The 17853-nt window shown below is 39.8% G+C and overlaps 1 protein-coding gene across 7 annotated transcripts in view; it reads right to left on the bottom strand.

The window, feature by feature from the left end:
* Positions 1–17853, bottom strand: part of MAP3K13 (mitogen-activated protein kinase kinase kinase 13) — an 85463-nt gene that overhangs the window by 13094 nt on the left and 54516 nt on the right. For 6 of the 7 annotated variants that reach the window (XM_081192578.1, XM_081192575.1, XM_081192573.1 and 3 more), the window contains 10 exons: positions 9105–9679; positions 7491–7674; positions 5753–5944; positions 5475–5633; positions 5142–5300; positions 4270–4378; positions 3268–3377; positions 2584–2700; positions 1720–1857; positions 19–730 (listed from right to left, as the gene is read on the bottom strand). In XM_081192578.1, the coding sequence (XP_081048704.1) occupies positions 19–730; positions 1720–1857; positions 2584–2700; positions 3268–3377; positions 4270–4378; positions 5142–5300; positions 5475–5633; positions 5753–5944; positions 7491–7674; positions 9105–9606 (2382 nt within the window). In that variant the 5' untranslated portion in view covers positions 9607–9679. Of the gene's footprint in view, positions 1–18; positions 731–1719; positions 1858–2583; positions 2701–3267; positions 3378–4269; positions 4379–5141; positions 5301–5474; positions 5634–5752; positions 5945–7490; positions 7675–9104; positions 9680–16723; positions 16954–17853 lie in introns of all 7 variants that reach the window. The other variant, XM_081192574.1, reaches the window with a different exon arrangement.

Consider the following 17853-nt stretch of genomic DNA (forward strand, 5'->3'; position numbering starts at 1 on the left):
TGGTTGGAGGGATCTTACCTTTGGGATGGGTCGTGTTTTACCCGGCAGTCCTGGAGTACTTGCAGGATGCGATGAGCCAAGAGAAGACACTGATCTGTGGCTGCTGAATTCACCTTCCTCATTATTTCCAGGAAATTGCTTATTTGCATGCAGTGGTGCTTCAGACTTCTCCAGCCCTGGCTCAAGTGACTGTCCTTGATTTGCAGTATTTGTCCCCATCCTGCACTGTGGGCAAAGGTTGTATGTATCTCCTTTACAACATTCCCAATGATTAGCCTCGCCCTCCCCATTCTCATTCTCCTCCAGATTTCTCCGTGAATCAGCTTCCATAGCAGCAGAGATAAGGTCAGGACTAGAACCAGACATCCTCCTTTGGGCGTGATTACTAAGAGGACTGCGTAGGGCTGCAGCAGGGCCAAAATATCGAAGGTTGTTAGCACAGTTGGCTATGTCCTGCCCATGGATGTTCATTCGGGGGTGATGCCCATGATGATGGGGGTGGTGCTGATGATGGTGAGATGGATGGGCCAAGTCATCTTGAGCTGACTGATTTTTCAAGATCCCTGTGAAATCATTGTAGCTGCCTTTGCTATTTCCTCGCCGGTGGCGTGGTTTGCTACGGTAACGTCCTTTGTTACTGAGGGTTGACATCTTTGGACTTCCTGAAAGGGGAGAGCCACTAGGAGCCACTTCAGTGCTGGATATGCCATCCGTCTTCAGCAAGTCAGGCCTGAGAAAGGATACAAAAACCAGCATGCTCTCTATTAGAATGAACATATGCAAAATCTATGAAGATTTTCACATTATTTCCTTTTCACATTATTTCCTTCATTTTTTGTCAACATGCCTATTGATAGATGACATTGAAGTAACACAGGTTTTGTTATAGGTCACATAGGGTAAACTAAAAATAAAATTCGGAATTGGCGGAAGCATTGAGGTGAACCAAAGGCATACATACATCCAGTGGGCCTCTTGACTTTTTGCCTTAAAAAAATAAAATTAGACCTGCATTCCCACCCCATGTTGCTTGCTTAATAATTCAGGTGAATATAGAATAAATCCTATGACTACCAGTTTGCAACAACAGGTTTTGTAGCAACGTGAATTAGCTGTAGCATTATGCTAAAGCACTGGTTTAAAAAAATGCTTGGCTACAAAAGCCCAGCTGTGTTTTGTAGGCATTTACTTCTCAGATCTGTGGTGGTTTCACACTACCCACTATCAACAGATCAGTACATACTGAAGAACTCCTCATTCTAAACGGCAAGGAGCAAAAATGCTGAAATGCCGCAACCAATCTCCAGAATTAAAGCTGTCTAGATAACTCCTTAGTACATTTAATCCAGGCCAAATATCAGATGACCATTTTGCTAATCATTCTCTGATATAAAAGCCGCATTGGGTACTCTGAGATTCCTAAATGACCACTGATAAAACTGTTTGGTCCAACATTCCGCTCTTAAATTGCACCTGCTCTACATTACTAAAACTTCCATGTTATTGGTGATCATAATCAAGGACACACATGTCCCAACTTATAGATTAATGTCTAATTCAAGGATGCTACACACCAGAAGATTTGTCAGTGCCACTTGAGTAATCAGTCATTTTGTGCAATAATGGATGCTGACCCTAGCAGATGTGGCTTCCTCATTTTGCAGATATAGGCACATAATTATGAAAAGCCTTTGAACATGTTTTTGTTATTTGTCTCACCGTTTAGTCTGGCCTCCAGGCTTGTGCGAGACTCCTCTCCTCTTCATCAATTTTTCCATTGCATTGGCATGGATTATTGGTCGGACTGGGTGACGCTTGTAAGTCCCAGGATATTTCTTTTCCACAGCTTGCTCCCGCCTGCACATGGATTAAAAATGAAATTTGTAATCTTTTCATTATAAAATGATTTTTTTAGTATATTTGCAATTTCCCCAAGTCAAAAGAATAATAAATAAATATTACAATCTGTTGTCCACGCGAGTGCTCATGTCAGCATTTTTTTTTGGGGGGGGGGACCTAGTTATTCTCTAGGCCACTGTCTTAAACTGGGGAGATGGGACCCAATACTAGGTAGAGCCTGATCTAAAGGGAGCAATAACAGCAGCAGCACTACCACCAAATAAATATATGGTAAACAATATTGGTATGTTTAGGTTAAAAGTGGGTCTGCATCTGAAGAGGTTGGAATATGCTGATCTAGGCAACAACTGATGTGACCATAAGTGTTGGTTGTGTTTCATATCAAGATTAAAAAACATGGATGTGCAATAGAAGTGTTGTGTTCTAAAATAAGCAGCTTTCCCCACAACAATCTTGATTAGAAAAAGAAGTGTCTGGAGCAGATCCATGGAAAAAGTTAATACTAAGGAATGGCGATTGTTCTCTTGCACTATGTAAGGGAAGCACAAAGAGAACACAATTTCCTGCCACTGAAGCAAATTACGCTTGTTTGTCATCCAGATCTCGAAACAGATCATTATGGGGTTGTTGTTTTAATCTAGAACAATCGGAAAACCTATGAATCCCTGCTTCTAATTATGTCATCTGCATGGCTACAAGGTACATCTATGTGGATGAGCGTACTTGATGAGCTCCTTTTCTCGAACCTCCAGCTGTAACATGATGGCACTGAGCTCCATGTACAAATTATTGGCTCTCTCCAGTTTTCTCTCATAATGTTCACGAATGTCCAAGGCATGCCTACGAAAAAGAAAGGAGAGCTACAGGTGAGTGGCTTTTCCTGTAAGGGACAATTTGTACAGGCAAAAGGGAAGCTTAATAGATGTACTTATGCAGAATTATTCTCAATTAAACATCTCATCTACCACTTCCAAGATGAGCAAATGTTGAAAGTATCTGAATGTAATAAAACCAAAATCAGAGTTTAGATATGAATGAAGCACTCACTAAAGAGAACTCTGTTAAGATCCTTCTCCCATAATTCAGGGTCACCCAGGATAAGAGATTGGCAGTAAATTCAGGACAAACAAACAAAAGTTATCTCTTTATGCAGTGCATAGTTAACATAAGGAATTTCCTGCAACAGGATGCTTATCTCCTTAAAAAGAAATTAGACAAATTACTGACAGATAAAACTATTGGCAGCTATTAGCTATGATAGCTAAACAGAACATCCAGGGTCAGAAGCAGTCTGAATGTCCTGTTTGCATTCTTCCCAGAAATATCTGGCAGTCTCTTGGTAGAAACAGGATAGTTAATTGATTCTGAATTAGCAAAGCTCTTCTCACGCATGGAAAGTCAACAGACCTGAGCTCTTCTCTTCTGCGACGAATAAGTTCTTCATCTAACCGGTGTATGCAAGTTCCTTCACTTTTAATCTTCTCAAAGTGCTTCTTTACTTCTTCTCTCCATTCAGCCTGCCAAAGCAATTTAGATGGAGACACAGCATAACTCATGGCAGTGACAACTGCACAATAAAGGGTTGCAGTACTTTAACATATTAAACCAGAAACCCACGCTTCTTTATTCCAACAGTACTTTTGTGGTAGGAGGCCGCAAAGCTATCTGATCACCAGGCTTGACCAGGGACTCATCTTTTTAGCTGAAATTCTAACATTAAGTACAGATGTGTGTTGCAAATCTCTCCTAGCCTATAAAACTGATTGCCATTTCAAACCTATGAACAGCTCAATTTCTTCTCAAATCCGTAGCCAACTGCTTTTCAGGCCCAAGACGACATGGAGAGTATGCAATACTCAAGAAAATATAATAACAACTATTTATTTGGCTTTAGATTTCACACCACAATTCCTATGGATTTGCACTAAAATACAGTAGACATCTTGATCACTTCAGAAAGATGCTTTAATATTTCACTGGAACAAAATCTGCACCCTGCAGACACCATCTTATCAGGCAGTCCATTCTGCACAATGTTGGAATCAGGCCTTTTGTGCGCCTACCATTTGGAACTCTGTCTTACTGTATATCACACAGGATTCTTCTATATTATCTTCTAGATGCCTGCCAAATATATTGCTCTTTCAACAAGCCTTTTAAAATCTTCATCCCAGCTGGTATCTAGCTTGGAATGGAATTAATTTTATGTATGTGCTGTTGTTTTTTATTTACTGCTTTTTATTTACAATTATGTTATTATATTGTAAATTGCTTTGGGGTGCATTATGGGAAGAGATTCATAAATGAATGCCTGTGCTTTTCTCTTCCTATTCCTACCATACAAGTCTTATTAAAGAACACATGGCAAGCCAACGATACAATCTGGTGCTAGAAAAAAAAGAGATTTACCTGAGACTTGAAATAAGTCTCTTGAGGGGTACCCAACACATCAGCAGATGCAATGTCAAGGTGCATAAGCGTCTGTCGAAAAGAGGGCCGATTCCGGGGCTTGCTTTGCCTGACAAATTAAAGAAAAACAGACAGAAGAGACCATGCAAACGTAATTAAAAAACTATTTGGAATATTTTAACTGATGGTTTCATTTGAAATAGGCCTTTCTCACTGCCTATTAGAATACCACCACCCCCTAAAGAAAAACAAAGGAGGCAGCAATCAGGAATACATAAATGTCAGTTTCCTTATTCCCCCTCCCATATCTGGCAAGGCAAACCAAACCCTCAATGTAACACTAATGTAGAAAGATTATTAGCTAGATATGAACACTATATCCTCTCACTTTGTTATTTTCCACGCATCCATTTCAGAAGCATCTTCGCTTATTCTCCTTTCTCATCCCTTCCTTTCCAGCTACTGGCACAATTATGGTGGAAAAAGAAAAGGGCACCAAATTCAAAAAAGTGCTGAATTATGGTCACAAAGGAAGTATTAGGAGCGTATTCGAAGTGTGTCCCCATTCTTCCTTTGCAGGCATGGCTTCTACTTATTACCTTACTGTCTGCGGCAACCATAATGCATTCGTATCAGTTCATACACTTGAAGAAGTTGTTTCCCCCCAAGCCAATGTATTATTCCAAACTGTGCTTTACAAAAGAACAGACTGTAGTATCACAGTGTTAATGCCAGTATCTTACTAGTCAGTGCAGACAGAGATCTCATCCTTCACTCTCATTTTGTGGGCATGCTGTGGCGTTTTGTACTGGGGGTGGAAGAGGAGTGTGCACAATACCAGCTGGGCTCAGTGTGGACAGAACAACCCTTACCATGTTTGCTTCATAAGGATCTTGAATCCATCTGGACAAGTGGAGGGCACAGGAAGGTGCAAGCTATTACTGCCTACCCCCCAGATGATGGCTGAGGAGTCGACATCCTTATATGGAATCTCTCCAGTGAGAAGCTCCCACAATACTACTCCAAATGACCTGATAGAAAATGAGAGAGATAAAAATCAGTAAAACTGTATATAACAAGGGGGTTAAGGCTCAGATCTTCTAAAGCAAAGCTGCTAGTGATGCTAAGTCATGAGAACATAGTTTGTCTCAGAAGTTCTGCTGGAAACACTGAAACTGACAAGTACTTATTAATGCATTACTCACCAAATATCCACCTTTTCAGAGACAGGTTCATTGCGAATCACCTCTGGCGCCATCCAAGCTACAGTCCCTGCAAAGGACATTTTTGTACTCTTATCGCTGAGTTCTTTAGAAGTACCAAAATCTGAAATTTTTACTGTATCATTGTGAGTAACTAATACACTGAAAAGAAAAAAAAGGGAAAAATGGGGAATAAAGTTTGAATGTAATTCCAACTCACAACCACAATTTAGGTCAAATCTCATTTTCTGTCTTACACTCCCCACATGCTAACAACTCACTTGGGCGACTTGAGGTCTCTGTGGATGATTTTATGAAGATGTAAATAGTTCATTCCACTAGCAATCCCTGTTGACCAGTCCACAAGCAGGCGAGGTGTGACCTTCCTACCTGCTCGCAACACTTCATACAGCTGTCCATGAGCACAGTACTCCATTATTATACAGTAGCACGGTGCCTGAGTACAAACGCCCCTGGCATAAAAAAGAACTATAGATTAAAAACAACAACAACATTTATAATAATGAGAACATGCAAGTGAAACAAAATGAAAAGTGCTGTCCATTGCTAATTCTCTTGGACAGTAAAAGTACTTCTCACCTTGAGACCAAATCACTCTTTCTTTTAATTTATTCATATTCATATTCTAGCCTTCAAATAAATTCACATTATTTTCACTTTATCCACCAATTAATTGGTCATATATGTACCAGAATAGTAAGTGGAATAATGAAATGTCTTCCCAGAGCTATTTCATTCTAAACATTCTATTTCATTCTAAAATTGAATTTCATGAGGTAGTGTTGATTATTATTCAGGGTCTTGGGGCAGAATAAGGATGAAATGCTGCTGAATTAACTCACATTAAAACTCTTTCCACACATAACAATAAAGTTTTCACAAAGAAAGGAGTGGGAAATAAAATTTTAAAAATTGCTGCACTAATGGATTGGGAAGAACTCAGGCTTCCACAGAATACAAAGCATGTTATCCAACTACAGTCATACCTCCGCTTATGTATCCCTCCAGTTACGTAAACTTTGGGATATGTAACCGGCAAAACCAGAAGTATATTTCTGGGTTTTTGCCACACGTACATGCGCAGAAGCGGTCTCTCTGGTTGCGAAAACCTAGGGATCTGGACGGACCTCCAGAACAGATCCCGTCTGCAACCAGAGTTACCACTGTACCATGCATCCATAAACAGCAACTTTGTTCCTCCCTTCATATGAACTGGAAGCAAGCCAGGAAGTTTCAGTTTACTACAGTTTCCATTTATATACTGGGAAACTATGGCTAATGGCTCCCAAACAAGCAAGGATATGAAGCCTTAGTTTAAAGCTGGTTTAATATCCTGGTTTGTTTGGAAACTACAAAAGGAAGCAACTATTAAGTGACACTTGCCAGCTTGTTCACTCACCAATATCTGATAATCTGAGGATAGTCAATTAATATAAGGATTCTGTTTTACCATCAGCAGGCATGGCTAAAGAAATAATCTTGAAGTTGAGACTTTCCAGCTAGAACTACTGTTTAGAGGACAGAAGGAGACCATTGTAACCTGAACACAGTTTAAGGTAAAGGACCACTGACTGTTAAGTTAAAGGCGACTATGGGGTGCAGTGCTCATCTCATTTTTCAGGTCAAGGGAGCCAGTGTCTGTCCACAGCAGCTTTCTAGGTCATGTGGCCAGCATGACTAAACTGCTTCTGGCACAACGGGACACTGCAATGAGTGCCAGAGCACACAGAAAGGCCATTTACCTTCCCACCACGGCGGTACCTATTTATCTACTTGCACTGGTATGCTTTTGAACTGCTAGGTTGGCAAAAGCTGGGGCAGCTCACCCCGTTGCACAGATTCAAACCTCCAACCTTTCAATTGGCAAGCCCAAGAGGCTCAGTGGTTTAGACCACAGTGCCACCCACAACACAGTTTAGCAGGACATGAAGACATATAGCATATGAGTCCAAAAAAACAACATTATTGTAGAGTCAAGATAATCAAAGTATGACCTACTTGAAAGCAATGATGTTGGGATGCTTCAACTTCCTCAAGTGCTTGATATCTGTTTCACTCTGTTCTCTCACTTTCTTGATGGCCACCTCCTCTGCTCTGAATTTCCCTAAGAAAACAGCTCCCTGCGCTCCACTGCCCAACCACTGAAGTTCAGAAATCTCCTCAAAAGGAACTTCCCATGTATCTGATAAGAAACAAGCATTGTTATTCTGACTGCTATAGCTACCTTTTGTCAAGCCTCAATCAACCAGTTAGTCCCTTTGTAGTCTGATGCCCTGCTGAACTTTGCTAGCATGCAAAATGCTCACATCTAGATAATATTGTATTTTAAAAGGGAAAAAAGCACTAGTGCTTTCATTAGCTGTTAAGCTTCCCAGGAAATAACTAGGTGAGCATTCCCATAATAAAGATACTGAGATAGAAGGACAAACACTGTATCTCTTCAACCTAAATATCCCAAATGTTCTACTCCTAGAGGTGCTTTGGACCGGAAGTGCTTCCAGACTGGAAGTCAGTAAAGTAAGGGATATCTGACTCTGAAGTTGCCTTTGGTGCTCAGGGGTGATGCTACAAGGGGCACCAAACATTTGAGAGCACAAGTGATAGTCAACTTCAGCTCCGTACAAACAGGAGGGGCCCCATTCATTTAATCAAAGAAGCTCCGAGTATTCATTCCTACTGTACATGGAGCTCTTCCCCACAAATCAGCCCCACAAGCACAGCTTTTCCATGCACAACAGCTGCACATTTGTTTTGCTTTAATCACATGTTAAGGAGCTCAGACTATTTGTTTCTTGATCTGGTTTGAGGATCCCTGCTTTAAAGATTATTAAGAACAACTAAGAATATGATGCAAAAAAACCTAGGAAGAGATTTTGCATGCAGTCATCCCCACATCCCCCCTCCCATCCCAGGGTAGAAAAATAATGCCCCAGATCAGGGGCATAGTGTAGGCGGTGCTGGGGGGCCATGGCCCTGGGCGCACAATTTATGTGGGGGCATGAACCATGCAAGCAACCCCAGTGCAGCCCAGTCTGGCGCTCCTCTCCGCCCACCAAGGGCAGTGTCGGCCATTCAATCTCCCCCTGCACAGGAGGTCAGGCAACTCAGCAGGGCCCCGCTTTGCTCTAGTGGGGGTGGGATTGCAGCAGTGGCAAGGGCTGGCGCCTGCCCGGCACACCCACCCCGGGCATTGACAACCAATCCTACACCACTGCTACAGGTGTCCAATAAATGACCCAATACAAGAAGCAACACAGAATAGCAGAAATCGCTATTTGGTTTCAGGACTGCCTTATTTTTAGACATTATGAAAGGTGAGTGGAAGTGTTTTTTTCAGGGGATACTCAAGGGTCCACAGTATCGGCACCTCTTTTCTTTTTGTTAAAAAGTGTGACACTTAGTGTTATCAACTTCATGGTGAGTACTGGCACCTATTTTTCTAGGAAAAAAGCACTGGTAAGTCAGATATGAAACATTAATCCATAAATTCAAATAGATGAGATTGAGGCTACTGCAATTTTATGACACTCTGGAGGCTATACTTTCCCCTCCTTTATATCTGAGAACATTTTTAAAGCCACAAAAATACATGGTTTGACTTTTTAGGTTTACCTTGTTGCTGCAGCTTGTAGTCAGTGGAGTAAGCTTTCCCTATAATATTCCATACAGGCTTCAAACAACCAAAGAGTCCTTCAAGAAATCCACCATTTCCACTACTTGATCTGTTGAACTGGATCTTGATATCTTCTGTTCCATTGTTGGTCTCTCCAGGTATATTATCATTGGTGCCCTGATGAACGGTAGTTTCCAATTCATCCTGTTCCGTTAACTGTAGCACGCTGTTTTCAAACTGGTCCCTGGAATCCTCACTTACACTGGTCAATACTGTTGTGGCAACTGGACTGCTCATGTTCTCTGATGCATTGCTATGAAGTAAGCCCTTGTCTCGTACGTCTTCTATGATCTCAGATGAAGGATGGAGACCACTGGGTATATGTTCCCCATGCATCCTAGCGAAATCTTTATCTTCATTGAGGGTCTTGGCGATCACAGTCGTAGAGGAAGACCAGCTCAGGGGCTCCTGAGAACTGGTCATTGTACTGTGGGTGTGCATGGAGTTGACAGTCAAAGATATTGCTCTAACAAACACCAGTGCTCACTCCCAGTGTAGAAAGTGGCCACAACACCTGAAAAAGGAACCACAGAAAGGTTATGAGAATCATATATCTGATTAGATTTGGAGACAAATATTTTAAATGAACAATAAGCTGATGTAAACTACCTATTTGTTCTTCAGTTTAAGCCCAAGGATTCATTTCCTAACAAAAAGGCTATCCTGTCCCAAGGAACTTTTCATACAACAACAGAAGTAGCAATTGCTTGAAGTTACAACTGTTCTCCCACAGTTGTGGTATCTCTCAGCAATATATTGCATGCTGGACTTTGCCCATATGTCACATTAAGCCACCTGACAGCGAAACTGAACAGGCTCATGTGACAAAACTATTGAAGTATTTACATAGCTTGCCACGAAAAATCCAAGCTGGAATAGGATCATTCCATGCATCTTAAAATAACAATTTTATTAATATAGAATTGGGCATTTAAAATTAAAGTTAAACAAGGCTGGTATACTTTGTAAATGGATTTGTTATCATAATAATCATTCAAAACAATTGTGCCCAACTGTAATGCAAATTTTTAACAAGTGTGCATTTAGGGGAAAACTATGGTAAGTTGTGTTGTATCTCTATATATAAGGTGTGGGGAGTCTTGGACACCCAATCACCCCAGATGTTGCTGAGATACAACTCCCACCAGCGAGCACAGCCAATAGCCAGGGGTAGTGGGAGTTATAGCTCAGCAATATCTGGAGGGTCAAAGGTTCCCCACACCTGTTTTATAAATAGGTACCGTATTTTTCGCTCTATAACACGCACCCGACCATAACACGCACGTAGTTTTTAGAGGAGGAAAATCCGTAGGCATGCCACCCGTAGGCATTTCCTCCATAACACGCACAGACATTTCCCCTTACTTTCTAGGAGGAAAAAAGTGAGTGTTATGGTGCAAAAAATACGGTAATTTCTATTGGGCTACTGTTTGATACTATGAGTTTGGACTTACTCAGGCATTATTGCAAGGACAAGTGTGAACTTCACCCATTTAAAGGTAAATGTTACTGACAAAAGTGAATTACTGAGGTACATAGGAATGATCTTCTGTTCAACTATCTGCTTTACTATTACTGGGTTGTTAGTCCCAGCTTAGAGTAGTCTAACATAGAACACAGTCGTTCCTTAAGACAAGACAGGCTGAACTGAAGGAGAACCGACAGATATAAATAAGCAGGCTGAAACCAACAGTGGAGAAAAAGCTGGACTTGAGTAAGCTGATCTTACAGGAGACTTGCATTTACTAGAATATGAACAACCCAGTTCCTCTAATTATGTTTTACTATACGGTATTGTTATACCGTACTATAGCTGTATTTCCATATTATGTAACGCCCTTACAAAGTGGTTGCATCTTTAGCAGCTGTTTGTGATTTATATTCAAAACAAGGGGTAGAAACCTTATTTGCCTTATGCACTTATCTATATAAACCTGGAGAACTTTTTTTTATAAAAAAGTTAAGATACGTTAAAAATATACATTTTAAACCAGTCTTCAAGATACAACTGCTGAAATCAACTTTACATCCCTGGGAAAAGGTCTTAAAGCATGTCTGGAATATGCAAATTTTGGAAGACAGAAGAGCTTCACAACCTGGAGCTGAACCACCACTGAGAGCACATCTATATGTGCCTTTCCTGCTCTAATCTGTCATGTTATGTTCCACTATTATGCTTCTGGGAGCCCCCCTTTTGCAGATACAACTTTTATTTTGTAATTCTGTCAAGCAAGAAGAAGAAATGTTTACATCTTTGTTCTGGCACTGGAGAAACCAAAGCTAATTACATATCTGTACATGAATTGACAGAAGGGCTGAATTCTGCTCCCCCAGTCTGAAAAAATATGTCTCAGATAAGCTGTCCTTCACACAAATAAAAGCTCAGTTTCAATTGCCCAAGAAAATGTTGCCTTTATTCTGTAAACAATACATTTTATATGTATGATCTTCCCATGTGATATAAAAGATATTTTTAGCATTGTTTCCATTCAGAGCATTTTCATGTTCACAGTCCAATGGCTCTAGATTGCATAATCTAGTGTCACACAAAATAAATAAGGTTGCATAATGACTTCTGGTAATATCAAACACAGTATTTTTTGAAGTTAGAAAAGGAAATGCACATTCATTATTATTATTATTATTATTATTATTATTATTATTATTATTATTATTATTAAAGAAATATCACTGAACTGATATTTACACTACAAGGTATAGTATAAAAATGAGAATCCACTATCACACATTTCATTAATCTGTTTCTCCCTGAAGGGGTCCACTATATAACCATTATGCAGGCAGAAAGAGCTCTCTTCAGCTCCTAGTGTTGTCACACTAAGATATGAAACCAATAAAAGTTCCTGGCAGAAGCTACTCAGAATACCTCTTTTTACATGACTTCCATTTATATACACTATACATTTTATTGCAGTAGCCTAAGTGGGATAGCAAATTTGTCATACAGCTTACAGAGCATGACAAAAAAAAGTTTCTTTTTAATTTCATAGTTGAGTTGGGGAATGGGGGGAAGAGAGACAAGTAATTTTTTAGCATGCCATTGGCTATAATGCATGTGAAAGTCACCCATCAAAACCTATTCACCACAAACTATCTCCTAAACAGAACTCTTTCTGAAAAGAACACATAGGATATTTTGGGATTTTCCTTTCTGAAAGTGTGGCAGACCTGATTAAATTAAACCCAGTTCCTAAATATTTCCAAAATGGAGAACTGTGGTTTAATGTGGTTTACTGACAATAATCCTAACTGAGGATCGAACCATTGCTTAAGAGCCTGGTTAACCAACTGACATCAAACCCATCTGATGCCAGTTCCCTATTTGACAATGGTCCTCCTAGCACTGTTTCTCCAGAGAGAGACACCCACTTACAGAGGACAGAAGGAAGTTCTTGCCAGTCCCTTTTACACTGCAGCCTTCAGGACCCCCTGAAAATCAGTTATGAGGGTTGGGGGACTGTCCAGAACAGATTTTCAGGGGGCACTGGGGACTGCAAGAAAGAGGGAGAAATCAGCAACATGTTGCTTTTCCCTCCTCCTCCAATAGTCAACATCTCTCACAAGAACAAAAGCCTTTATAACAGGGCAACAACTAGATACAACCTTTTGGGTTTCTTTTATTTAGAATTTTGTTATAAATACCATAAATACATGAGATATGGAATAGAGCTGGGCGATGTACTGAAGTTCACATCATGATAACAGTTTCATAATATTTGGCATGGCAATATATCGCAAATCACAGTGTGTGTGTGTGTGTGTGTGTGTGTGTGTGAAGAACTGTGAAGCTGGTCATCTCTTCTGCCCCTGTTGCTCTGTACTATAAAATATCATTTGTATCAATACTTAAAGGTAAGTAAAATACTTAAAAGTAAGTAAAAATGTATCAGTTTCAGACCCCTAAGTAGTAGACGTTGCTAGGACATTACCCCATTCACCTCTATATAGTTACATCCTTATTTCAAACCTAGTGATATATCGGTATAGCACAATGTTTAATGGATAATATATCACAATGTTGAAAACTATGTATCGCCCAGCCCTAATATGCAGATATATATGTACAGCAGACCCTCCAAGTGTCCCTATTTTCCAAGAACATCCCTGATTTAGAGAAGCTGTCCTAGTTTCTGATTTGATCCTGGAATGTCCCACTTTTCCTTAAGCTGTCCCTATTTTCACTGGAGAAATGTTGGAGGGTATGGAGTTATCCGACCCCCAAGCCGTCTGAAGGCAATCCTATATAGGGAAGTTTTTAATGTTTAATTCTGTTTCTATATATATTGAAAGCTGTCCAGAGTGGCTGGTGCAAGTCAGTAAGATGTGTGGGGTATAAATAGTAAAATTATCAATATGGAATTGGAAGTCTCTATTTTCATCTTAGAAATGTTGGAGGGTATGGTACTGTAGTCTACCCTACCCCAGGTGGGAATTCCTAGACATGGAGGAGACACATACATACAAACACCTATTCTTTGATGCCAAGGCAGAACCATCAAGCAATCATCTTCTCCTCACTACCACACATACCATCATCAAATAACAATCCACACAACAGTATGGAAAATAGATGCCTGCCATAGTAAAATACTGTCTGAAGTCATTCTCCTCCTTCGGAAAGGCATTTATACATGTACTTATTCATCCATTCTTATTGCCTTTAAAAAGGACACTTTTTTCTATCCCAACCCTGATGCCTACCCCTGTAGTGCCAAAATGATCAAGTAGCAGGTGGTGTGAAAGGCCTCTTCCTGAAATCTTGGGAGAGTTGCCTGCCACTCACAGCAATATACAGTGGTACCTCAAGTTACATACACTTCAGGTTACATACGCTTCAGGTTACAGACTGTGCTAACCCAGAAATAATGTTTCAGGTTAAGAGCTTTACTTCAGGATGAAAACAGAAATTGGGCTCCGGCAGCACGGCAGCAGGAGGAGGCCCCATTAGCTAAAGTGGTGCTTCAGGTTAAGAACAGTTTCAGGTTAAGTACGGACCTCCGGAATGAATTAAGTACTTAACCTGAGGTACCACTGTAATATTAGGCTAGATGGGCTTGGTATAAGGCAGCTTCCTATATTCCTATCATGTGAGAGGGCTCAGGTTTGGACACATCAGTCCTGAACTTGAGCATTCTATAGTTAGGTGCTATAGGTAGTAAGAGACAGTCTATGGAGTAGGAAAGGGGAATTCAACCTCATAATGTGTATTCCCCCCCCAACCCCAACTCCAGGGAAAGATGGTATAATCTGATAAAGGCATAAGCCGTCTAATTTCCTTATCTTCCCTCCCTCCTATCAGTCCCCCACCCACCCACGTGAAACTTATCAGGCTGTTGTTTTTGTTTTCTTTTGTTTTGCCTTTTAATTTACAAGCTTATATACTTATAGGGAGCAACTCTACCAAGTATGAACTACAACAACCTTCCTTTTGGAGTGGCCCCATTTTGATTCCACTTGGCCCCCCTACTCCCCAAAATTGCTATTAAAATAAATTCTAGAATAGTACCCTATTTCCACATGTACAGTTGCTGGAGTTTTTGAAGGCAGAAAACTTTATTAATTTATTTTTTACTCTTCTTAAAGCTTTTAATGACACTCAGAACACCCTTAAGACAAATACTGTTTCTTTGGTCCTTAAGAGTTCCAAAGATGCAACAGAATTTTTGTATTTTGACCGGGACCACAAGCTGAACAACAAAATTAATTTTAATTGATGAAATAAGCCTTACATCTTACAGGTTTATAAACATGGTCAAATATTTCATTAATACCAACTCACTTAAAGCATATCTGCAAAACAATGGAAGAAGAGTTGGAAAGATCCTAGTCATTTGGTCAACTGTAATTTTAATTTAGCAATTTCTGTATGCCATAATGGGCTGGTGGCTTAAAAAAATTATTCTGACATCTCAGAATTTTAAATGCTTTTTCCAGTTCCGATGATAAACATGAAATTTATCAGAAAAATCTCAGAAAAAGAGTAAACACTCTGAATCTACTTTCTCTGGAGTAGTTGAGAATTATTAAAATGAACTTTAATACTTAAGGAATTCTATTTAACTCTGCACACAGGAGGAAACTGACCCTTCCTGTAGCAAGTAGTGCAAAAGAGAGAAAATCTTGACCTCTGCTGACCACAAGAGACAGAAGAGATGCAATGCTCTTTGTCAATAATCCATTTGAAGAGATTAACAAGATGCCAAGCTTCACTTTTTGGAATTAATTAACATACAAACCACAAATCAAAGCTGCACTAGCCTTATTACAATCTGAAAAGTTAGCCACAGATTTAAAAAACCCTACTATTAAGCAGTTGTTGTAATATTAAATGCCTATAAATAAGCATAAAGGTTCCCCCCCATCAATTAAGAATGGATTTAAGTTAATTGTGTAAGAATAGAAATTTGTCATTCAGTTTCCGCCACTGTACTTTGAAACATAGAGGCATGTGAACCCAGAGAGTAAGTAACAAAGAAGTAAGTAACAAAGACAACCAGGTATCAAGGGGGTGGATGTCCCAGTGAAGAGAAAGGGTAAGATGCATTTTTTTCCAAACAAGGAAACCAGGGTTGTGGGGTGGTTTTTTGTAGGTGTTTTTTTTTACTTTTCTTGCTTTGTTACTCTCACCTTTTTTGTGTGTGTGTGTGTTACACTCGTCTTTTATTCTAGGCACAATATCAAAAATAGAGCTTTACATGTATTTCTAATTTCAGCAACAAACTCAGGAAAACACTATGTTGTAACTTAGGATGGGAGCGTTAAAAATGAAGTGGAGCCAGAACTATTAGGTCCAAGGCATTTGCCTGACATTTGTTTTTGTCACTTCTGGTACTTCTTTTTTTCAGCAATTTCTGAAAGGGCAAGATTCAAGGGTAAGATACATTGCCATTCTGTATGAACTCTCACTGATTTCACTAGCAAGCAGGACAATCATACCTCGGTAAGGATAATCTCAGTAAACAGTAAATCATTGGGACTTTATATCTAATTATTTTTGTATCCTAAAAGAAGCCATTTTCATTTCTATGGAAGGATTTAATCATTAAACTTCTCATTAAGACCTAAATTGTTCCCAAATCCAGTCAAAATATATTGACAAACATGTTAAGTTTTATTAAAAAGCTGCACCACCATTGAAGATTACGTTTTCACAAGGACGTGGGAAGAGGGAGAAGCCTCCTGTTTTTAGATCAGTTGCAATTTCCCCCCTTGCTATTTGCAATCTCTGCCTTTTCAGACAGCCACAGAAATGCATTCTCTCCCATTTTAAAAAGAGGGAAGGACCATTACACAACCTCCAGAACAACCTCCAGAACAGCAAATGAAACATGTCTATGTTTGCTCTACAAAGAAGTAGATGGGCAGAAACAGAAATATTCTTGGCTTTAATATGGTCTCTTTCAGCATTTTTTCCAGTTCACTCACACCCCAAATGCACCATCCATCTGCTCCTCTGAAATAAATGGCAGGAAGGTAACATCGGTCATTTTGCAAACGCAGCCCCTTGAAGGAAGACAGATTTTGTTAATATACTTACGGTGGAGAGTAATTTCTACAATCCTGCTCCATTTTCATGCGTTATGATGTGGATGGCAGAAAAACGAAACCCAAACCTGATCTGCAAAATACAGCAAGGAAATTCCACCCACACAATCCTGCAGCCCCGCTGCAAAGGAGAACACAGACACTACTGACGTCACAGATTCATGAATGGATGTATACGGGGCTGTTTTAGGTTTCAGAATACAGCCTGCTGTGGTGTGTGCTCTGAAAAAGGAGGGGGAAAGAGGAGAGGAGAGTCAGGTGGGACAGCCAATCAGAATCAGGCAACAACAGCCTGCCTCTCTTCAGAGGAATCTCATCACAGAGCAGGCAGATGCTACCAATCAAACCCCTGCAGCATAGCATCAAAGGGTTATGATACAGACCCTGCCAGCTGGGAGGGGTGTGGGGCAAGTGGGACCGGATGATAATGAAAACAATGCTGATACGTGAGGTGAATATTAGAACAGCATGTAGAAAAGCTGCAAAACAGAAAAGCTCTCTCCCTTCATTATATGATGAGTGCATACAATATCACAGCAAAGCCAGCCATCCGAATAGATCTTGCATGACAAACCTATCAAATATTTGATATCTGCTATAGGAAACTAATACATTAACCAGAGACCTACATTACTTCAAGCATACACCGTGACACTAAGGGTTGGATCCAGATTTAATCGTGCTTAGAGAAGACCCACTGAAATCGATGGGATTTAAGTTAGCGTAACAAACCTCATTGGTTTCAGGGAGAGCTACTCCAAGCATAACTAAATCTGTATCCAATCCCAAGTTAATAACTAAACATTATACTCAGATCTGAGGAGTATATAAAAGGAAAATAATATAGGATTGTATGCATAATAAAGGGAACACAGTAAACAATAAATATAGAGAAACCTAGAACTTTGTTTTGAAAATGGCGGTTCCTCCCAAAGGAGAACAACATTTGAAGTGTTAGAACTGTACGCAATTGGTTGTTATTGAGATTTATATCCCACCTTTCCTCCAGAATTGTAGAGTTATATTGATACAGACCCTAACATTTCACATGTTGTGTGTTGAAAAAATAAACTACTGTAATTGTCACCTATTATTATTATTTCCATTCTAAATCTAAGGTTC

The sequence above is a fragment of the Podarcis bocagei genome (assembly GCF_964188305.1).
Source record: "Podarcis bocagei genome assembly, chromosome: 4".
Taxonomy (NCBI): Eukaryota; Metazoa; Chordata; class Lepidosauria; order Squamata; family Lacertidae; genus Podarcis; species Podarcis bocagei.